The sequence below is a fragment of the Callithrix jacchus genome, chromosome 16, assembly GCF_049354715.1.
Source record: "Callithrix jacchus isolate 240 chromosome 16, calJac240_pri, whole genome shotgun sequence".
Classification (NCBI taxonomy): domain Eukaryota; kingdom Metazoa; phylum Chordata; class Mammalia; order Primates; family Cebidae; genus Callithrix; species Callithrix jacchus.
The window spans coordinates 46,644,145-46,668,460 of record NC_133517.1 but is presented as its reverse complement, the minus strand read 5'-3'; the positions used below and the strand labels follow the sequence as shown (position 1 = coordinate 46,668,460).

At 36.9% G+C, this 24,316-nt stretch overlaps 1 protein-coding gene and 1 long non-coding RNA gene across 12 annotated transcripts in view; one reads left to right on the top strand and one right to left on the bottom strand.

The window, feature by feature from the left end:
- The window catches only part of LOC118148398 (uncharacterized), a 60,961-nt gene that overhangs the window by 2,360 nt on the left and 34,285 nt on the right, over window positions 1-24,316 (top strand). The window lies entirely within an intron of this gene.
- Window positions 1-24,316, bottom strand: part of MRPS28 (mitochondrial ribosomal protein S28) — a 240,982-nt gene that overhangs the window by 200,919 nt on the left and 15,747 nt on the right. For 6 of the 11 annotated variants that reach the window (XR_013527928.1, XR_013527927.1, XM_078352751.1 and 3 more), the window contains exon 2: window positions 11,881-12,062. Coding sequence is in view for 6 of the 11 variants with exons in the window: in XM_078352751.1 (XP_078208877.1) it covers window positions 11,881-12,062 (182 nt within the window). In the remaining 5 variants the exon portion in view is untranslated. Of the gene's footprint in view, window positions 1-8,345; window positions 8,618-11,880; window positions 12,063-24,316 lie in introns of all 11 variants that reach the window. The other 5 variants (XR_008477073.2, XR_013527926.1, XM_008982822.5 and 2 more) reach the window with 3 other exon arrangements.

Sequence of the window (24,316 nt, the reverse complement as noted above, 5' to 3'; positions counted from 1 at the left end):
AAATAGGAGAATAAAACTGATCTAAATCTCGGCATTTTAATTTTTGTTTTTAAAGCAGGCAATGATACCAATAGAACACATTCCCCTTCTCCACCTCCCCAATACAACCCAACTCACTATCTACCTGTCATTCATGTCCAAAATGAAACATGATTTAAAATTTTTCTATCTCACAAACCACAACTATTCAGACACCAAGACCTGTCTCTACCTCCTAAATTGCTAAACGTCTCTCCTTTCCCCACCCTCAGATTTAATTCACATTCTCATCATTTCTTTTCAGCAGCTTCCTTACTAACCTCCCCAACTCACATCCTTCTTCCGAAATATGCTCCACACCTCTGTCAGAATGATCTCACTGAAACACAAATTTGATCCACGTTACTTGTTATAGTATTTTAATGATTTTTTGCCACCATCAGAATAAAGCCCCAATTTTTTAGGACAATATGTATATTCCTTGAATATCTGGCTCCTGGCATCTCCCCATTCTGCCATCACTCCTCCTAAACTTATGCCAACTAAACCACTTGAATTCCCACCCAAGAGGCAGGCTCTCTCTCATTTAAGACTTGCACAAGTGCTGCTCCCTCACCCAGAAACACTTTCATTTTCTGCACTTACTTTCTCCTACCCATCCTTTACAACCCACTTCTACTGTTAGTTCCTCTGGGAAACCTTCTCTGACACAAGCAGAATGAACTATCGATACCTTCTCCATTCCTGCAGAAGACAGTAAATAGAACTTATACTATTTATTATATTTATATTTATTGGTTTACTTCTCTATCCTCCTGACTGGATCAACTCCCTGGAAGCAGTAATTGTCATTAATCTGTAAGTCGCTAGTCTTAAATACCCAGATAGCACATAATAGATGCTCATTAAAGGTTAGCTGACTTAATGAAAAATCCTATCATACCCAGTTTATTTCAAAATAAAATTAATAAAATCAGCAGCTTATTTCTTGAGATTGATAAAATGTTCTACCGGTGCATTCCAAGGCATCCAAACTAAGCAATGCTATAAAGCAATTCTTTGGGTTTAACAAGTGTTTTAAGGAATTTACTCACTTATTTACAAATTCACTATAAGAACTGGTACCATCTCAAACAGAATTTGAGATCAAATAATCTCACCTTATTTTTTTCTACTGCCCCTATTGGAGGTGAAGGTGTTAAGGTCTCAACCATGATAAATGCTCATGTCCAAAACACTCGGCACCTTGATTGGTTCAACAAACACTGTTCTGATATGTGACAATCCCTATCAAGGGCATCAGTGAACGGGCAGTCAACACAGGCAAAACTCCAACCCAGTTATACTTCGCTTATCAGAAAGTGAGTTATCTGGTGACATCAAGTAGCTACACAGTCGAGTGAGATCTAAACAGAAGGAGTTTAGAAGCTGTCAGAACATGTTGAAATCCATACACCAAAGCACCCATACTTTACTTACAGAAGAGGCTGCTAGGTCCTTATTCAAACCCTACTTGTTCTTATTTTAAGCACAACAAATTTGATGACTGATCTCCCAAGTACAGGCATACTGGAAGAGGAAAATTAAGAGGTCTGAGAAAGCTATAAAAAGCAGACAAGGGCATAACAGCAGTAAAGGAGAGAGAACACAAAACTACAGAACTGGGGGGTTATATTGCTATGAAGCAGTAATTCTGTATATTTTTACTATAATACAATATAGAAATTAATGTTTATAATTATGACCCTGGGTCATCAAAAACAAAAAAAGATTCAACTACTTCAGGTCTAACAAGGTTCAAAGGAAGTATATAATATATTTTATTAAAAGAACCAATAAACAATGAAAAATTAAGTATATTTGGTATAAATAGCCAATTTTCCATGACTTACACAACAATTTTTTTGAAATATATCATTCCCAAATAACATGAGGCATGTTGACATTAATAAGGTCCTGTGACTGACTAGAGGTCTTACCATAATTATGACACAGATCCATTACAAAACAAAGCCTAGACCTGCTAGTTATAAGCTTATTGGGGGTTGAACTATTCAAACGCACCATACTATTTCTTAATCTGTGAGGGTATCTGATAAACAGCAGAAATTTCTTTCTCACAGTTCTAGAGGCTGGAAGTCCAGGATCAAGGCACAGGGAGATTTAGTGTCATGAAGACCTGGTCCTGGTCCATAGATTAACTAACTAGCCAAGTCACTAATCCCATTCATGAGGGCAGAATCCTCATGACCTAAGTACCTCCCAATAGCCCAACCTCCTAGCTACATCACACTGGTGATTATGTTCCAACAAATGAATTCTGGGGGGACACATTCAGACCTGGGCAACAACCAAAGATATAATAGACTACCTATCATTTTTTAACAGACCTAACCAAAGATATAATAGATACCATAACCAAAGATATAATAGACTACCTATCTTTTTTTTTTTTTTTGAGATGGAGTTTTGCTCTTGTTACCCAGGCTGGAGTGCAATGGTACGATCTTGGCTCACCGCAACCTCTGCCTCCTGGGTTCAGGCAATTCTCCTGCCTCAGCCTCCTGAGTAGCTGGGATTACAGGCACGCGCCACCATGTCCAGCTAATTTTTTTTTTTATTTTTAGTAGAGACAGGGTTTCACCATGTTGACCAGGATGGTCTCAATCTCTTGACCTCGTGATCCACCCGCCTCGGCCTCCCAAAGTGCTGGGATTACAGGCGTGAGCCACCGCGCCCGGCCTCCATCATTTTTTAACAGACCTCCACAGAGCTTCACTATCACACTGCCTTCAGGGTCCCTGACATGAAACTGCTTCATATTTAAGACTGTTTTAGGACGTCTTTATGATGCTTGAGTTACTCTACATTGTACGATCTACAGTGCAGGGCAGCAGGGTGAAAAGCAAATTTGAATATACACAGGCCTCAGTCTGAATCCCTGCTTCGTTAATTACTAGTTGCATGACTGTAGCACATTATTTATGCCCAGAGACTGATTTTCTTTATTTGGGAAATGGGGATAATATCTACTTTCTATGTTTGTTGTGAAGAATTAATGAGACAAAATAAATAAAATGCCAGTGTAGGTTTTAAAAACCTGTTATGATTATCAGAAGGAAATCAGATGGAATATAGAAAGAAAAAATTTGTGAAATTGTGTGCTGCATTAATATGACAGAAGAAAAAATATCTAAAAACAAGGGTATATAGGTTCCCATGATGGGAAAAGTGCTCTGTATTTTTAAATTACACTATAAGCCCTCTGACTCATAGAATGGTTCGTGGAAAATTAGATTAAAGTGAAGACTCATTAAAAAAAGTACACATGTACACAGCAAAAATATTAACTTAAAGCAGATTAATGCAAATATTCCAATATGGGATCAAGGGGGAGGGGGCTATTCTCTCTCAGTAGGGGGTCCACTCACTGAAGTGCTGCTCTTCCTTACACAACAATAACCACACTGCAAGGTCTGTGACTGCCAAGGTCAGTCATGTGAAAGCAGAACAAGAACAGAAAGACAATTGGAAAGCAACACCTTTCACGTTTTTATAATTTTTATTTCAACCTCAGTTTTCTTGCACAATCTAATTCAATAGCAATTTCTTAAAAACAAAAAAACTCCTTTCTGATTGAAGCAGCAAAAACAGGGGAATCAAAACAAAAAACGAAAGTTTTCCTTTATGGAGTCTTTCTAAAACATTAAAGTTACCATTCGTAAGAACAAAAATGCTTACTATACTCAAATTTTATTAATTTGTGCAATATTCAAGTAAATTTCTTGATATAAACACATTTTGAAATGAGCACAACTAGGCCTGGTGCAGTGGCTTATCTCTGTCATTCCAGCACTTTGGGAGGCTGAGGCAGGTGAATCAGTTGAGGCCAGAAGTTCCAGACCAGCCTGGCCAACATGGCAAAACCCTGTCTCCACTAAAAATACAAAAATTAGCCAAGCGTGGTGGCACACGTCTGTAATCCCAGCTTCTCAGGAGGCCTAGGCACAAGGATTACTTGAATCAGGGAGGCAGAAGTTGCAGTGAGCCAAAATCATGCCACTGCACTCCAGCATGGGCAACAGAGCAAGACTCTGTCTCAAAAAAAAAAAGAAAGAAAAAAGAAAAAGAAACAACTACAGCTAAGCTTTTGCTAAACATATACCTCAACTGGAAGGAACAAAAGTGCCCAGGTATAATATAGGACTACTAATTTCTAATGTTCCGTGTGGTGTCGGTATCAGTCAGTGGGCTTTACAAAAGAAAAAGATGATGTCAATTGATTTGACAAATCAGTTAATTAAATGATAACTTCCAAAGAAGTTAATGCCATTCTGCGTCATTCTGATTTGTCAAATGTGATTTCTGACTTCAAGTCATAAGCTCATTTAAAAGAAAAATATAATAATTACAACTTTTGAGGCTGGTATTATAAGGTCACATGCATACCTCAAAATCTCTAAATATACGTAGGTCTGTTTTGCACTCACTCTAAGTAGATCAGATTACTATGTTCATGCTTAAGTACTCCAGCTTAGATTCTCAATGTTACTGTTAAGGTCATGTCTTTCTAGAATTAGTTTATTCCTTTCCAAGTGTTTTTCAAACTTTTCTTATTTGCAGTAGAAATACTTACCACATTAAACAAAATTGTCCCAGAGCTCTAATACATAAAACAGATAAATGCAGGGCTGCTTTGAAAGTAGGGCCCAACTGCCCCTTTATCCTAGGTAAGCAATATCAGATGCTTTTCTGCAAAACTCTAGAGCTTTTGGAACAAACACTAAAAAGTGTTCCTTTAAACTATAATAAAAAAATGAACATTAAAACAAAAGCTATAGAACTTAATAAAAGGCTATTACTTAGCTAATTAGAATATTCATTAACCAAAATATTTTCTGATCCCTATTAGTTGCTATAATTCTGAAATACTCAACTTACTCAATTAAACAAATAAAAAATTAAAACACTTGGCTAAACTGGATATTTCAATTAGTTATTTTTCACTGTATTTAATTTTAAAGTGTCCTAAAGTGGAATTACTCAGCTATACAAAAGTCTGAATGAAGAGAAGAAAACAGTTCTCTGAAAGGATAAAAAAAGGAAGGCTGATGAATGATGAACAGATTATGTAAATATTTATCGTATTTACAACGACTTAAAATGTACCAAAGCAGGAAGCTCTGCCATTATGGACATTCAGCCTCTCAGAATTTGCTCAGTCAGAGGACAGACATCATGGCGGTAGAGAACATGTGTCCAGCCCAATAAGCTGTTCTACCTAGTCATATAATCTAAATGTATAGCTACGAAAAGGGGAAGGCCAGAAACAACCAAGCTGGATCTTATTACTTCCTTGCTCAGTGACAACAGGCAAACATTTGAATATAGGAGGTTCCCACCCACAAATCTTGTGTTAGATACAAATAGGAGTAATAAGTAACCAAAACAATAGTTATGCTGGTCTGACAATTCTCAACAATATTTTCAAAGCGTAAGTGACAAATCACTATAAGAAACCTAGAGAAGGGTTTTGGAAACAACTAGGCATTTCTACATGGATAAATAAAGATCTAATAAATATTCTGTGAAGAGTATAAGCCTTCATTTCATGATAGATTAAAAACTGGAGAACATAAAATTTGCTACGTTACAAAGTTTTTCTCCTAAAAACAATGTAGGCAGATAAAGAACTGGAGTAATCTACATAGCCATAAGGGTACATAATAGGATATGTAGGTAGAGAAAACAAATAATCAAACTATTGATGTTAAACCTTGGCTGAAGATTGGGTGCAGTTAGAAATAACATTACCAGTCTGTAGGACCAGAGAGGAAGCTGAAGAGAGAGAGCTTCAGAGAGAGCTAAAGCCTTGACTCTTATCTTTTTTTCTTTTTAAAGGCACTTTGATGGCATGTCAGGCTTATAGCGCTAGAAGTCAAAGGCCTTTTTTGACTACTGTTATCTTCCACTCACCAGCACTCTGTCACCATACTACCCCTTTTTACTTATGTAATTACCAATATTTTAAATTGATTCATGTGCTTGTTTACTATCTATGCCTCCTTCCCCCATCTGAATATGTACTTCAGGAGAGCACAGAACTAGTGTCTGGTTTACCAGTCTTGATAACAGTACTTGGCAAATTGAAGAGGTCTAGTAAGTATTTGTTGATTGAACAAGTGAATGAATGAAGGAACAAATGAACAAATCAACTCCAGTAGCACTTCAGCTCCTCCCCTCTTGATGATCTTCATTCATGAATGTATTTATTTTGTGACTCCTTTGGAAGTTTAAATGAGTATTTCTGGTGAGAGTAACTGGACACTAAGCAGGTGGTTTCATGGAAGCAGGAATCGAGAAATTACTACAGATAACTACAGATCCAAGAAATGTAGACATATAACTCATAACTCTCCTAAGTACATTAAAAAAGACTCTAATTAATCTTGCAGGGATGGAATGTGCATGTTAAAAAAAAAGACTGTAATATAGTGACTGCTCCAAAGATAAGAGAATTTACTTGCAAAATTACTATGAGTCACCCCTTATCCCTCAAAAAGCTTTCATTAAATAGACTGCTTCATTGTGGGGAGAACAGACAGAGTTCTGAAGGCTTCATGCAAATAATTTGTACAACAGAATGCGTGCATATGTGTTATGTATTTCTTTTTAAATAAAAAATTAAGATTTAATAAATGTTGCAGTAGATGCTAATATTTAACCATATAAAGCTATACTATAAATAAATTCAAATCAGACTATAGTAATCATTAGAAAACTAATGACAAATCTGACACTTAAAAATCTGTGACTTAGAACTAAGTATGGTGGTACATACCCGTAAGTCCCTGCTACTAAGAAGGCTGAGGTGGGACGATTGCTTGAGCCCAGGAGTTCAAGTCCCAGGCTGGGCAATATAATTCTAGATCTCTGAAGCATTCTGAATATTATGTTCAAGAATACAACATAATCACAAAAGTGATATTTTAAATTTTTAATTCAATGAGAAAAAAGAACAGTGCAGATAAAAGAATATCTACAAGAAATAAGTATCCATGAAAGAGATATGACTAACAAAATTCCATCCTCAAATATAAAAAAAGATATGATTGGTATTTGTAATTTATAATAAACTTAACTGAGCAATTAAATATCTGCAGAGAAGTATCTTAGCAGAGTTGTCATAAAATAGATCTTTTTATAAAGCCAAAACCTGACTCTCTGATTGCGTGTTAGTAAACCTGTAAGAATAAGATAGGTACTGCAACTGGACAGCATCCATGGTGGCATCATCAATTGTAAGGAAGGGACTAAGGATTTCTTTGTGTAAAATAAAACAGTACTTTATTTTTAAATTATATGTTCTTCTACTAATGAAAAAATGATCTGCCATAGCTTCTGCTGATAGTACCCAAGAGCTGGCGATGCCTCTCTTAAAGGGTAACTTTTGTATCACTTATCTTCATACTTGCCTCCTTCATAAACCCTCCTCAAAAGGAATTCTTGAGGGATGTCATCATTAGGTCCCAAGGATTTGAGTAATAACAATGCAATGAAAATAACAATAACAATAGTAGCATTTGTTTACCACATGTCCATCACTTTTCTAAATTTTTAGACACAATAACTAATTGAATTCCTTCAGTAGCTGTTTGCATAAAAGATACTGATTACAGTATTAAAATATGGATTGACAGACACAGCCTACTTAGAAATTTCTTTGGGTGTCCCTACTTTTGAATAAGCTTGTATGTTATTTGATATACCAATTCGAGGCATGCTTGAGCCATTTTTCTTATGCCAAGGAGCACAGTCTTCCAGTTGACACCTGATTTATACCACTCAACACCTGATTTATACCACTCACCTTGTTAAAACACTGTTTAGCTTCAGGTTATCTAAGGTAGAGGCACTGTGTACACATCTTCCCAACTCTACATTCAGTGACATCCTGTTGGTGACTTGAAATTGGCCATGCTGAGAGTATTTGACCCTACAGAAATTAGGGCTTTTTAAAAAATCAGCTGGTTGTTAAATATTTACTCATATATCACTGATTTGAGGAATTGTGTATCCTGTTTAGTTTGTGAGGCCCTATTCAGATTCAGGTAGAACAAGCTGATGTCTCTAAATTGGGCAAGACCAATTATCAACTTCATCTTTAGATATCCAGCTCTCAGGAGAGAGGCAACTCATTCTCATAATTGCTCTCCTAGGTCTCGAGGAGACTCTTTGCCTTTCATTTCCACAATATGACCAATTTTTATATGCCAAAAACTTCTTAAATACTGTAATTCATCCCATCTAAAATACCACTGATTACTAGATTGACTATTGTTTTATATATGATTAAGAAAAAATACCAGAGAGATCCAAGATGGCCGGTTACTAGCAGCTCAGGATTTTAGCTCCCAGTGAAAGCACAGAGAACGAGAGAACGCCACACTTTCAGATGAATTTTTGCTGCTCACAGACCAGGAGATTCCCAGCAGAGGAGCCCTACAGGTCACCAGCGCGACTCTTGTGGCCGGCGCAGTGGTTTTGCTGGTGTGAAGGTTTTGCCGGCGCCTCCGTGCAGTGGTTCTCAATGCAGAGTAAACGGGACTGGGTCCCCTTTTGGTCGACATCTGGAGCTCTGGGAAGGCAAAGTTACCCATTCAGCTGATTGAAAAACGGACTCAAGAGCGAAGCCAGACCAGAGATTCCCAGGCAGAAAAGCACCGTGAATCTTAACGCCGCTGTTTTGGCCGGCGCAGTGGGTTGTTCAGATTCCAGCGCTGGGAATCAACAAGTTTGACGTCCACTCAGAGACCTAATTTGAAAGTCGATAATTACAAAGACGACAGATGGATAAATTTACAATGATGGGAAGAAACCAGCATAAAAAGGCTGAGAATACTGAAAATCAGAATGCCTCTCCCTCTACAGGGGATCACAGTTCTTCATCAACAGAGGAACAAGGCCTGATGGAGAACATTCCATTAACAGAATTAGGCTTCAGAATGTGGATAATAAGAAACATCTGTGAGTTAAAAGAACATGTCCTAGCCCAATGTAAAGAAATGAAGAACGTTGAAAAAAGGTCTGATGAAATCCAAAGGAGGATAGACAATTTAGAGAGGAATATAAGTGAATTAATGAAAACTGAAGAATACGAGAACTCCGCAAAGTATGCACAGGTTTTAACAGTCGAATTGATCAAGCAGAAGAAAGGATATCAGAGGTCGAAGACCAACTTCGTGAAATGAAACAAGAAAAGACTAGAGAAGAAGGAGTAAAAAGGAATGAGCAAAGTCTCCAAGAAATATGGGACTATGTGAAAAGACCTACTTTATATTTGATAGGTGTACCTAAATGTCATGAAGAGAATGAATCCAAGCTATTAAATATTCTTCATGATATTATTCAGGAAAACTTTCCTAACCTAGTAAGGCAGGACAATATTCAACTCCAGGTAATACAGAGAACACCACGAAGATATTCCTCAAGTAGAGCAACCCCAAGACACATAATCATTAGATTCACCAGGGTTGAAATAAAGGAGAAAATTCTAAGTGCAGCTAGAGAGAAAGGTCAGGTTACCCATAAAGGGAAGCCTATCAGACTCACAGCAGATCTCTCAGCAGAAACCCTACAAACTAGAAGAGAGTGGGGGTCAATATTCAATATCCTCAAAGAAAAGAATTTTCAACCTAGAATCTCATATCCAGCCAAATTAAGCTTCATAAATGAAGGAAAAATAAAATTTTTCACGAACAAGCACGCACTCAGAGATTTCATCACCACCAGGCCTGCTTTACAAGAGCTTCTGAAAGAAGCACTATACACAGAAAGGAATAAGCAGTATCAGTCATCCCAAAAACTTACCAAAAGGTAAAGAGTATCTCCATAATGAAGAATCTATATCAACTAATGGGCAAAATAGCCAGCTAGCATTAAACGACAATATTAAACTCACAAATATCAATATTAATCCTAAATTTAAATGGATTAAATGCCCCATTCAAAGACACAGACAGGCAAATTGAATAAAAAGTCAAAACCCATCGGTACGCTGTATCCAGATCCATCTCATAAGCAAGGACACACAAAAACTCAAAACAAAGGATTGGAGGAAGACTTACCAATCAAATGGAGAGCAAAAAAAAAAAAAAACAGGAGTTGTAACTTTCGTCTCTGACGAAATAGACTTTAATAGTAACAAAGACTAAAAGAAACAAAGGACATTACATAATAGTAAAAGGATCAATGCAACACAGGAGTCAATGATCATAAATACATATCCACCCAATATAAGAGCACCCAGATGCATAAGACAAGTTCTTAATGACTTATAAAGAGACTTGGACTCCCGCCCAATAATAGCGGGAGACTTTTGACACCACATTGTTAATATTTGATGGATCAACGAGATAGAAAATTAACAGGGACATCTATGATTAGAACTCAGACCTGGAACAAGTAAACTCAGTGAATATTTATAGAATTCTTCACCCCAGGTCCACAGAACATACATTTTTCTCAGTATCACATTACACCTATTTTGAAAGTGATCACATAATTGGAAGTAAATCACTCTTTAGCATTTGCATAGCATTTCACAGACTTAAATGAAATATTGGTTGGCTGTTTGTTATTTTCTTCCCTTATTCCTTCCTGTCTCCGCTGTTAAGCACAACTATCAGCATAAAAGAGGTTTTTAATACCTATTTTTAGATTGCATTCCAGCCTGGGCCATAGAGCAAGACTCCTGTTCTCTCTCCCTCTTTCTCTTTCTTTCCTTCTAAAAAAAAAAAAAAATTTCCTATCTCTTTTCCAAGGCCTAGACTTAAATTTGAATGAAAATTTTAAATACTCTGTTGCACTCCCAGCATAACCAATACTATCTGTGAGTAAAATATTACTTCCATTTAATTACAGATGAAAGAAAATAATGGCAAATACTAAAACATTAAAAGAAATAATGTTTGGATATTTCTTGGATATCCAAAGAATTTACTATCCAAGTATTCCTCGGATACCAAAACAAAAAAAGAAAAATGAAAAAATAAAAAACACTGTCAGTTAATTTGATATACTGTTAACTCTAATGTGTATTTTGAAATACACATTATGAAAATTTTTATTTTCATTATTCTAATATCAAAAATAATGAAAACTAAAAAATGTGCATTAGAAATTGATGGGGGGAAAATCACTTCTATCTTGTTTACTCTTGTTTTCCCATTTTAGAATCTTAGCTCAACTTCTTGACTCTTAATATTCCACTCCTAGCTCCCCCACCTTAGTGCTTTCTCCAGTACCTATTTATACTCATAAATATCTTGACCTACATAAACTACAACAGAATGAACTCTATGTATTTGATAGAAAAAATAATCCTAAAAATAGATGCAAAATAATAAGAAAAGAAAATGATAAAGATAAGAATTTGGTGGAGGAAGACAAGAGTGCATTAAGCAGCAGCAAGGAAAGGCTTCTCAGAGAAGTGGAAAGAGACAATGAAACAGAGAAGGGATAAAAAAGACAGCAAACCACCATGGCAGGTAAGTACCTAAGCAATAATGCTGCAGGGTGCACGACATGCACATGCACCCCAGAGCCAAATACAATTAAAAAAAAAAAATGTTCCAGGCAAAATGGCCTGAGCCACATGCATTATTTCAAAGTTGTTTTTAAGTTCCAAAAACTGCTCTCAGTGCTTTGAGAAGACATGAGTCTGGTCTAACATGACCAATGGGTATTTTTCAACCACTTCAGACTTTTCTTTTAACAGCATTATCAAAACAAATAAATACGTTTTCTGTCTTTTCAAAAATCACCTTACATTCAACAATACTTTTGAGCTATCCAACTTTTATGAATACTCTTAAGGCACTTAGTAATGATTCTACTTACTCTCCATCCACTTCTGGTCTTCTACATACACAATGAAATTTTCCACCAAAATCTATGTAAAGATCATTCTCCACGATATGAAAGATCCGTCCAATGACCGGTTTATCCTTGGCAGGTCCCATCTGTGTAAGAGGAGAACGTCTCAGCATAGATGCAAAGGATTCCACATTTTTTGGAGAGCCCTAAATATGAAAAGAGATATTTATATATCTATAACTCATCATCAAGGTATAATAAAGCCTTAAAGAAATTTTCTTAAACTCAGTTGTTGTAGCAATAATTTAAAAATGTATGTGGAATGCCAGTTATGCTCTTCAATTTTCTCTTCCATCTTTTCTTTCCTGAAGAGGCATCTATACTTGGTGGAGGATTAGAGATGAGGTGGTCCAGAATGAGGTCTCAAGAGCCCAGGCACAGTAAGGAGAGTAGAAGAGTATCTGTATATCAAGTCTCTGAGAATGGGGTGGGAGGTGGTTAGTGGTCAGAGTGTGAGCATGTGAGGAGGGCATCCAAGCAGCAATTGACTTTATTCCTAGCACTGACCATCTGTTAAAAAATGCCTTTGAAGTCAAGTTTAGTGAAAATGACTATTCTTTTCATACAAATTTAAATATACATTAAGATAAGATGATTCAGAGCTTTTTATCACAATGATCAGTCTGAACATGGGTTCCTGATATATAATATTTTTAAACAACTTGAATTTGTGCTTTTTTGTTCCTAAAATAAAATTCCAAAAGAAAAATAGGTATTTTGTGCTGTTCACTTTCTAGGAGACTTTTTACATATTGAATTCACTTGAGATATGACTAATTATTCTTTGTTTTTCCAAACACATTTTTTCTAAATCCATGAACACAGATTTGTGCCTTCTACTCATTTTTCATTTGTATATGGAGTGGTATGTGCAATTTGGCACAAACTAGAGGAAGTGCTGCGTTTCTATTTGTGAAAGCAAATCACAGAGAATATTAACAATTTAATATTATGACCTACATGCTGTATTTGGAATGAGTTTTATATTTGTTATTCAAGGGAGAACTACTAAAAGTTCAATAGTAAAGCACATTTACTTTTAAAACTACACAACTGTATTTGTGACTTAAATTTAATGCATGCACTAATTGAAAGATTACAAACTCAAACACCAGGCCAGGTGGGGGCTTGATAATCAGAATATGTGCCCATGTTTAAAAGGTACAGCCACTACTCAGCTCCAGCTGCAGCTGCAATTCAAGTCCCCATGTTTTAATTTTCCAAGGAAAGCCAGAAACCAACATATTAGTGTAAATTTTCCAATTTTTAAATACTTATATTCAGGGGGAAAGAAGTTTTCCTTTTTACAAACCTGGCAAAACACATCCAGGTATTGAATTTGGCCCATGAACCTCAAGTTTATGACCTCTGCCTCAGTAAAAAGAAAGTCAAGACATCTGGCTTATGCTAAGTCCCTTAGGTGCTAGAGGGAGGGTATCATGATGAATTTATTTGGTGGACTGAAAAACACTGGGAAAAAATCCTCAGCACAAAAAAGTCAATCTAAACTAAAGGCAAGTCAGTAGGCCTCGAGGCCAGCTAGACCTGAAAGGGTAGCCAGGAATGTATGCCATACGATATCACACTAGTTTTATAAATCCACAAAATATAACATTAAAGGTCCTTAAACAAGCACTTTGAAAAAACAGTTCTTTTTTGCAGAGTCAAAGATAAAACACAGCCTACAGACTTAACACAGACACGGCTGACTTGCCCTTTAGAGGTAGTGCAAAAGAGTAATTCTAAGTAAGACATTCTTGACAAGAGCAGCTACTATGATACTCTGATGGGAGCCACTACTCCATCCCTAGAACTGCCACCAACGCAGCTGAGGACAGCAGTGCTCAAGAGGAGCAAACAGTATCAACCTGGCGGTCTCTTGCTTGCAACCACGGCAGGTCCGGCCCACTTTCCCTATGATCTGCTTTCCCATTACTCCACTTCTGTGGTTGATATCTACCAGGGTTCCTTTCTTTTTCTTCTTCTTCTTCTTTTTCTTCTTCTTTTTTTTTGCTTTGGCTGACTTTCAATTGAAGCCACAGACCAATTAAAACTAGATGACAGGGGCCAGGCATAGTGACTCATGCCTATAATCCCAGCAATCTGGGAGGCTGAGGTGGGTGGATCACTTGAGGTCAGGAGTTCAAGACCAACCTGACCAACATGGTGAAACCCCATCTCTACTAAAATATAAAAATTAGCCGTGCATGGTGGTGTGTGCCTGTAATCCCAGTGACTCAGGAGGCTGAGGCAGAAGAATCTCTTGAACCCAGGGGGCGGAGGTTGCAGTGAACGAGATCATTGCACTGCACTCTAGCCTGGGCGACAGAGTAGACTCCATGTCAAAAAAAAAAAGGCAGATGACAGGAAGATGCAGTAGTAGTAGATCCAGCAGTTAAACATTTACTGGCAGTAATTCAGCCATCACTAGGCCCTGTTCCTAAAACAACACAATCTCCTTTTTCAATTGTAAAGAGATGCTTGAGCTAAGATTAGTATAATAGTAAGTGGTATTTTCCCCTTGGTTTTAGAAAATTATTGAGTGCTCTCAACTGTTTAAAAAGATTCTCTTGAGATTTTCAGTAAGTCTGTAAATATTTATTACATTATAAACCTTATAAAGTTATAGTTATTTTTAAAAGGCAACTTTAAAGTCAAGTGGAGGTAGAACATTTCTCTTCCATTATTTTTTGCCTTTACTTTTTGCAAGGAAGTCAGTGTGCTTTCAGTCAGTGAAATTTTACCACAGCATAAGAACCTTGGATGAATACCTGAATTTGCTTTTAAACTGCAGCTCATTATTTCATTTGATTTTTGACATTGTATCATTGATTTTGGGAAGCTACATCAAACAATTAGACAAACCCTTCTTTCAAAAGTCATAGTTTAGAACCATCTCTGAATCCTAGGGCTTAAGCCAAAATGTACTCATTTACCTGTTAATTGACTTCTAAAAATAGTAAATGTAGCAACTCCCACAGTCCATGTTGACTACAGGAGTCCTGTTTATAAAGTCTCTAAACTATCATTGATAGCTCCTCTCATGCTTACACAGACTACAGAGACTGGAAGCACACTGCAGCTGCTGGATATGTATCATGGAACTCAGTGCCTAACCCTGGAAAATGTTACAATAAAGCTCACTAACTGAGCTGTCATAGGTACTAACTGCTTCCTTTAAGAGTTGGTCATAGAGATCAGATCTCCTGCTATTCTGCTGTACTGTTTTCTCCTTTGAAGCCTGAAAGTTGAACAGGACTGTCAAGGTAGAAAGGAGGAAGGTAAAGGAATTACAGACATAAGGAACAGTATCACTTTCATTTATTCACTTATTCATCAAACATGTGGTTGTCTTTTTCATATACATTAAGTATATATATAACTATCATGCATATGAGGACCATTTGACATACAGCTTGGAATCGGGGCAACTAGTGCTAAAAGAAATATGAGACATCAACTAATCTAACCACCTCATGTTATACGTGAGTACCACACATGCTATAAAACTACATGGTATGCTGAACAGTGGTTCTTAAATAAAACGTGCTGCAGAAGACAAACATCATTACAAACTTAAAAGGAAGAAAACAGTACATAAGAATAACAAATACTTACAAAACCTGACTTCTATGACCAACTCAGCCAATAAATAGCTAAAAAAAAAAAATCCTGAATAAATCATTTAAATTCTCTGGATCTGTTTTCTCATTTGCAAATTAAAAGACTGGATACCTATAAACTTTCTTCCAACTCTAAAGTAGTAGGAATTCTTAAATACTCTAAAATATGAAAAGGATTTTATAAAGTAATACGGGTTAGAAATGAGACACCATCCTACCCAGTTACCTTTTTTTTAATGTAAATAATAACAACAGCCGGGCATGGTGACTCACACCTGTAATCCCAGCAGTTTGGGAAGCTGAGGCAGGCGAATCACCTGAGGTCAGGAGTTCCAGACCAGCCTGACCAACATGGAGAAACCCTGTCTCTACTAAAAATACAAAATTAGCCAGGCGAGGTAGTGCATGCCTATAATCATAGCTACCTGAGATGCTGAGGCAGGAGAATCATTTGAACCCGGGAGGCAGAGGTTGCAGTGAGCCAAGATCTCGCCATTGCACTCCACCCTGAGCAACAAGAGCAAGACTCCATCTCAAAAATAATAATAATAATGAAATGCTACATATACTTTAACTACTTCATACTGGTTAGCAATAAAAAAAATCTCAACAGGCATCTCCAAAAATGACTCCCATCTATTAACAGTGCTATAATAACTTCTGTTTCTTTAACACTAACCAATAAATGTTATGCTCATAACAAAGTTCTTTTATTGAAATAAACATATTGGTGCTCAAGACAAGGCAGTTATATTTCTCTCTCTCCCTGTTGAAATCCCATTAAATGATGATAAAAGAATAAAAAAGATTATAAACCCTTGATATTGAAGAGAACAGATGGAAACCAAAAGTATACAAACACACTTTCTAGTGGATAGAAAGCATGTGGAAGAATGGTAATTAATGCAGTGGAGTGAAATGCAAGAGGAAGAAGCTGTGGGGGAAAAAAAAACAAAACTCTTCTATCCTGAAGAATTCCATAAAGGTAAATGCCAGGCTGCAGTGAGAAAACAAGCTAAAAACAAGGAGAATAATTTAAAAAAAAACAGAGGCAGGGCAGTCAATCTTCTGTAAAGCACAAAATACCTGAAGTGCATAATACCTGGTAAAATGCATGCATTATCCTGGCAAAAATAAATATATTTTTATAGAGGAGATCTAAGTTTGGGATGGTTTGTTATGCAGCAGTAACTTATACTGCTTCTATAACCTATAGAAGCAGCAAAGAAAAGAATCCAAATGACAGCTGTGAAGCAAGCATATGAACAATTAATGATGACTCAAATACGAGGGCTCCCAAAGGAAGGCGGTGAGGTCTGGCCACACGGCTCAAGACTTGGTTCTACCACTTACCAGCTCTGGGAACAGGCCTATGCACTTAGAATCTCTGTGCTGCTGTTTACTCATCTTATAAAATGGGGTTTATAACCATATCTATTTTACAGGATTGTTGTGAGGAATAAATACATGGCCATTGTAAAGCACTCAGTTTTTGAAGGTAAACAGCCCCCTGTAAAACATTTCAGCTTTTTTTAAAAATTAATTTCTTATAGACTCAGTCACCACCATCAAGTTTTATTCACTAATCTAGTATTTTTCAACCAGGATGATTTTGCCCCCCACCCCCCACAACCCAGGGGACCTTTGGCAATGTCTGGAGATGCGTTTGATTGTCATGACAAAACAATCAACAACTTTTCTTAGATCCATCTGACAGGTGGGAGTCACAGGGAAAACTGCTGCCCCCAAACTTGGTAAGACAAGCAAATGTAGAGAACTACTGAAAGGAAGAAGCCCCAAAGAACAAACCTCTGTGGAAACCAGTGCCAAGGTAGGAAAATCCAAGATATAACTGGTGAATTGCTGGAGGTTTGGTGTGGATGAGTCTGAAAGTTAACAACTCTAGAGAGACCCAGTTATTGGGGACTTCCACGCTTCATTGAGTTTTATCTCCAGGAGCTCAACCTGGTTCTCACATTGAATATAAGAGAAAAACCCCCTTGTACTTCAGACAGAGGTGAGGAACAGAACTATTTTGAAAAACATCAGAGCACTCTCTCCTATTACTGAATACGAGAGAGTGCTCAAGGTGTGTCCTCAAGAGAAACTAACCAGAACCTAAACTGCTGGGGTTTTGTCAGAGCCTAAGCATCCTGGGGGAAGGGAAATATCCAACTCCAGCTGGCTCTAGTCATTCTGTCCCACCAAGAGAGGGAAACACTGAGAAGCAAATGTGAAGTTCATAGTCCAGAGGCAGAGACTCACTAGAAGACTGAGCGAGACCTACTCGTAAGACTACAGAACACTTTCCCTCCCCACACAGCCTATCACTACATTACTAAAGGCCAGTTGACAGCTGTTCCTTTTACTCAATATATCATGTCCCACTATCAAGAAGAAATTACAAAATATACAAAAAGGCAAAAAAAACATAGTTTGAAGAGACAGAGCAAGCATCAGAACCAGACTCAGATATCTGGTCTGATATAGATGAACCATTACAGTTGGAGACTGCAATGGCCCTCTATATCAGGCAGGGATACTGGAATTATCAATCCAGGCATCTAATACAACTATGATTAAGATGCTATGGGGGTCTAATGGATAAAACAGAAAGGATGCAAGAACTGATATGCAATGTACGCAGAAAGATGGAAATTTCTATGTACGAATCAGAAAGAAATGCTAGAGATCAAAAGCACTGTAACAGAAATGAAGAATGCCTTTGATGGGCTTACAGGTAGATAACACAGCTGAGGAAAAAAATCTGTGACCCTGAAGATACCTCAATGAAAACTGCCAAAACTGAAAAGCAAAGAGAAAAAAGATTGGGGGTGAAATAGAACAGAATATTCAAGAACTTTGGGACAACTACAAAAGGTATAAGCTAATGGGAATTCCAGAAGAAGTAAGACAAATACAGAAGAAATACTTGAAACAATAATGACTAAGACTTTCCTCCAAATTAGTATCAGACACCAAATCACAGATCCAGGAAGCTCTGAGGACAGCAACCAGGAAAATCACCAAAAACACTACATCTAGGCATACAGTATCATTTTCAAACTATAGACAAATCAAAGACAAAGAAAAAATTCTTTAAAAAGCCTGGGGGGAAAACAGCTTATCTACAGAGGAGCAAAGATAAAAATTATACCCAGCTTCTCCTCATAAATCATGCAAGCAAGAAAACAATCGAGTGACATATCTAAAGTGAAAGAGGGAAAAAAAATACCAACCTAGAATTCCGTACCCTGAAAATTTAATCCAAATTGAAGGTCAAGACTTTCTCAGACAAAAATTAAGGGAATTTGTTGCTAGCAGACCTGCCTTGCAAGAAATGTTTAAAGAAATTCTTTAGAAAGAAGAAAATTATTAGTCAAAAACTCAGATCTACATTACATAAAGAAAGGCAGAACACAGAGAAGGAATATGTGAAGGTAAAATTAAAACTTTTATCTTTTTAATTATTATTGATCTAAAAAGTAACAGTTTGTTCATGTTAAACAATTTGTTAATAATAAAGGGATTAATTATCTGAGGAAGTTGTAACAATCCTTAATGTATACATGCCTGAGAATAGTCCAAAACCATGAGACAAAAACTGACAAAACTGCAAGGAAAAATAGATGAACCATTACAGTTGGAGGCTGCAATGGCCCTCTATATCAGAAAAAGACAATCTAGCGGGAGAAAATCAGTTAGGATATAGTTGAATTCAACATCATCATAAATCACCTGGATATGATGGACATCTGTAGAATTTCATTCTGCAACAACAGAATATATATTCTTCTCATGTCACCAAAACAGACCACAGTCTGGACCATAAATCACACCTCAACTAATTTAAAGAAATAGAAATCATGCAATGTCTACTTTCAAACCACAATAGAATTTAATCAGAAATTAGGAATAGAAAGATAGCTCAAAAATCCCAAAATACTTAAACAAATACACTTCTAAATAACACGAGTCAAAGAAATCTTAAGAGAAATTTAAAAATACTTTGAATTAAATGAAAATGAAAACACAACGTATGTAAAATAAAAATTAGCACAGAAAGCAATGAAACTGAAAAGAGGAAATCAATAGAGAAAATCAATGAAAGCAAATGTGGTTCTTTGAAAAGATCAATAAAAGTGGTTAGCTTCCAGCCAGGCTAAGGAAAAACAAAAAGAGAGAACACAAATTACTAATAACGGAAATGAAAGAGAGGACGTCACTACATATCCCATGGACATTAAAGAAATACTATGAACAAACCTATACCCACAGATTTGATAATCTAGATTAAATGGATTAATTCCTTGAAAGACAAAATCTGCCAATATTCAAGTAAGAAGAGACAGATAATCTGAATGGGCTTATGTCTATCAAAGAAATTGAATCAGTAAATAATATGCTTCCAAAATAGAAAGCCAGTTCCATATGGGTTCACTGGTGAATTCTACCAAACATTTAAAGAAAAAATCAAACCAATTCTCTACAATCTCTTTCAGAAAATAGGAGTGGAAATACTATTTCCTAACTTATCCTATGAGGACAGCAATATCCTAATATCAAACCACAAAAAGACATTACAAGAAAACTACAAACTAGTATTTCTCATGCATGTAGATGCAAAAATCCTCAACAGCATATTAGCAAATCAAATCCAACAACATATAAAAATTATATACCACAACTGAGTGAGATTAATGCCAGGTTCAACATTCAAAAATCAAAATGTAGACAAAGGATTAATAACCAGGATATAATATAAGGAGCTCAAACAACTCTATAGGAAAAAAAAATCTAATAATCCAATTTTAAAATAGGCAAATAATCTGAATAGACATTTCTCAAAAGAAGACATACAAGTGACAAACAGGCATATGAAAACATGCTCAACATCACTGATCATCAGAGAAACGCAAATCAAACCTACAATGAGATATCATCTTACCCCAGTTATGAATGAATTTTATCCAAAAGACCAGAAGTAATAAATGCTGGCGAGGATGTAGAGACTAGGGAACCATCATACAACGTTAGTGGGAATGTAAATTAGTACAACCACTATGAAGAACATTTTGAAGGTTCCACAAAACACACACACACACACACACACACGTGCGCACGCGCGCGCACACACAAACATACACCCCTAAAAATAGAGCCACCATATGATCCAGCAATCCTACTGCTTGTCTTATACCCCAAAGGAAGGAAATCAGTATACTGAAGAGACATTTCCCATGTTTCCTGTAGCACTGTTCACAATAGCCAAAATTTGAAAGCAACCTAAGTGTCCAACAACAGATGAATGGATAAAGAAAATGTGGTATATATCACAATGGAGTACTACTAGTCAGTCATAAAAAAGCACGAGATCCTGTCATTTGCAACAACATGGATGGAACCAGAGGTCATTAATGTTACGTGAAATAAGCCAGACACAGAAAGATAAACGTCACATGTTATTTGTGGGAGCTAAAAATTAAAACAATTGAACTCATGGAGATAGAAAGTAGAAGAATGGTTACCAAGAGGCTGGAAAGGGTATTGGGGGTTTGTACCTATTTCCCATTCCCACTCCCTTATATGTGCTGTACTGTACTTATAGTATATACGGGGGTGGGAATGGTTAATGGGTACAAAAAGGAGTTAGAAAGAATAAGACCTAGTGTTTGAGAGTACAACCGGTGACTGTAATCAATAATTATTTAATTGTACATTTAAAAATAACTAAAAGAGTATAATTTGATTGATTATAACACAAGGGATAAATGCTTGAGGGAATGGATACTCTATTTACTATGATGTGATTATTACATGTTATGTGCCTGTATCAAAGTATCTCATGTACCCCATAAGTATATACAGTACCCAAAAAAATTAAAAATAGAAAAAAAATGTATTCCATCACATCGATTGGCTAAAAAAAGAACAATCACATGGTCATATTTCATTTTGTCAAATGGAAAAGCATTTGACAAAATCTAATACCCATTCATAATAATAATGCTCAGAAAACTAGAGGAAAATGTCTTCAACTTCATAAAGAATATCTACAAAAAACCTACATATGTAATGGTGAGAAAGTTGAAACTTCCTACTAAGCACAGGAACTAGGCAAGGATGTCCCCTTTCAGAACTGCTTTTCTTTCTTTTTTTCTTTTCTTTTTTTTTTTTTTTTTTTGAGATGGAGTCTCGCTCTGTCGTCCAGGCTGCAGTGCAATGGTGCAATCTCGGCTCACTGCAACCTCCGCCTCCCAGGTTCAAGCAATTATCTGCCTCAGCCTCCTAAGTATCTGGGATTACAGGCACGCACCACCACGCTCAGCTAATTTTTGTACTTTTAGTAGAGATGGGGTTTCACCATGTTGGCCAGGCTGTTCTTTTTTGTTTTGTTTTGTTTTTTATTGCATTTTAGGTTTTGGGGTACATGTGCAGAACATGCAAGACAGTTGCATAGGTACACACATGGCAGTGTGTTTTGCTGCCTTTCTCCCCTTCACCCACATTTGGCATTTCTCCCCAGGCTATCCCTCCCCAACTCCCCCTCCCACTGGCCCTTCCCTTTTCCCCCCAATAGACCCCAGTGTTTAGTACTCCCCTCTCTGTCCATGTGTTCTCATTTTTCATCACCCACCTATGAGTGAGAATATGCGGTGTTTCATTTTCTGTTCTTGTGTCAGTTTGCTGAGAATGATGTTCTCCAGATTCATCCATGTCCCTACAAACGACACAAACTCATCGTTTCTGATTGCTGCATAATATTCCATGGTGTATATGTGCCACATTTTCCCAATCCAGTCTATCATCGATGGGCATTTGGGTTGATTCCAGGTCTTTCCTATTGTAAACAGTGCTGCAATAAACATTCGTGTGCATATGTCCTTATAGTAGAACAATTTATAGTCCTTTGGATATATACCCAGTAATGGGATTGCTGGGTCAAATGGAATTTCTATTTCTAAGGCCTTGAGGAATCGCCACACTGTCTTCCACAATGGTTGAACTAATTTACACTCCCACCAACAGTGTAAAAGTGTTCCTTTTTCTCCACATCCTCTCCAGCATCTGTTGTCTCCAGATTTTTTAATGATCGCCATTCTAACTGGTGTGAGATGGTATCTCAATGTGGTTTTGATTTGCATCTCTCTGATGACCAGTGACAATGAGCATTTTTTCATATGATTGTTGGCCTCATATATGTCTTCTTTTGTAAAGTTTCTGTTCATATCCTTTGTCCAATTTTGAATGGGCTTGTTTGTTTTTTTCCTGTAAATCTGTTTGATTTCTTTGTAAATTCTGGATATCAGCCCTTTGTCAGATGGGTTAACTGCAAAAATTTTTTCCCATTCTGTTGGTTGCTGATTCACTCTAGTGACTGTTTCTTTTGCCGTGCAGAAGCTGTGGAGTTTCATTAGGTCCCATTTGTCTATTTTGGCTTTCGTTGCCAATGCTTTTGGTGTTTTGTTCATGAAGTCCTTGCCTACTCCTATGTCCTGAATGGTGTTGCCTAGATTTTCTTCTAGGATTTTTATGGTGCCAGGTCTTATATTTAAGTCTTTAATCCATCTGGAGTTAATTTTAGTGTAAGGTGTCAGGAAGGGGTCCAGTTTCTGCTTTCTGCACATGCCTAGCCAGTTTTCCCAACACCATTTGTTAAACAGGGAATCCTTTCCCCATTGCTTGTTTTTGTCAGGTTTATCAAAGACTGTATGGTTGTAGATATGTTGTGTTGCCTCCGATGCCTCTGTTTTTTTCCATTGGTGTATATCTCTGTTTTGGTACCAGTACCATGCTGTTTTGATTACTGCAGCCTTGTAGTATAGTTTGAAATCCGGTAGTGTGATGCCCCCCGCTGTGTTATTTTTGCTTAGAATCAACTTGGCTATGCGGGCTCTTTTTTGGTTCCATATGAAGTTCATGGTGGTTTTTTCCAGTTCTGTGAAGAAAGTCAATGGTAGCTTGATGGGGATGGCGTTGATTCTGTAAATTACTTTGGGCAGTATAGCCATTTTCACGATATTAATTCTTCCTAACCATGAACATGGAATGTTTCTCCATCTGTTTGTGTCCTCTCTGATTTCATTGAGCAGTGGTTTGTAGTTTTCCTTCAAGAAGTCCCTTATGTTCCTTGTGAGTTGTATTCCTAGGTATTTTATTCTTTTTGTAGCAATTGTGAATGGCAGTTCGTTCTTGATTTGGCTTTCTTTAAGTCTGTTATTGGTGTAGAGGTATCCTTGTGATTTTTGCACATTGATTTTGTATCCTGAAACTTTGCTGAAGTTGCTTATCAGTTTCAGGAGTTTTTGGGCTGAGGCGATGGGGTCTTCTAGGTATACTATCATGTCATCTGCAAATAGAGACAATTTGGATTCCACCTTTCCTATTTGAATACCCTTTATTTCTTTTTCTTGCCTGATTGCTGTGGCTAGAACTTCCAGTACTATATTGAATAGGAGTGGTGACAGAGGGCATCCTTGTCTAGTGCCGAATTTCAAAGGGAATGCTTCCAGTTTCTGCCCATTCAGTATGATATTGGCTGTTGGTTTGTCATAAATCGCTTTTATTACTTTGAGATACGTTCCATCGATACCGAGTTTATTGAGGGTTTTTAGCATAAAGGGCTGTTGAATTTTGTCAAATGCCTTCTCTGCATCAATTGAGATAATCATGTGGTTTTTGTTTTTGGTTCTGTTTATGTGGTGAATTACGTTTATAGACTTGCGTATGTTGAACCAGCCTTGCATCCCCAGGATGAATCCTACTTGATCGTGATG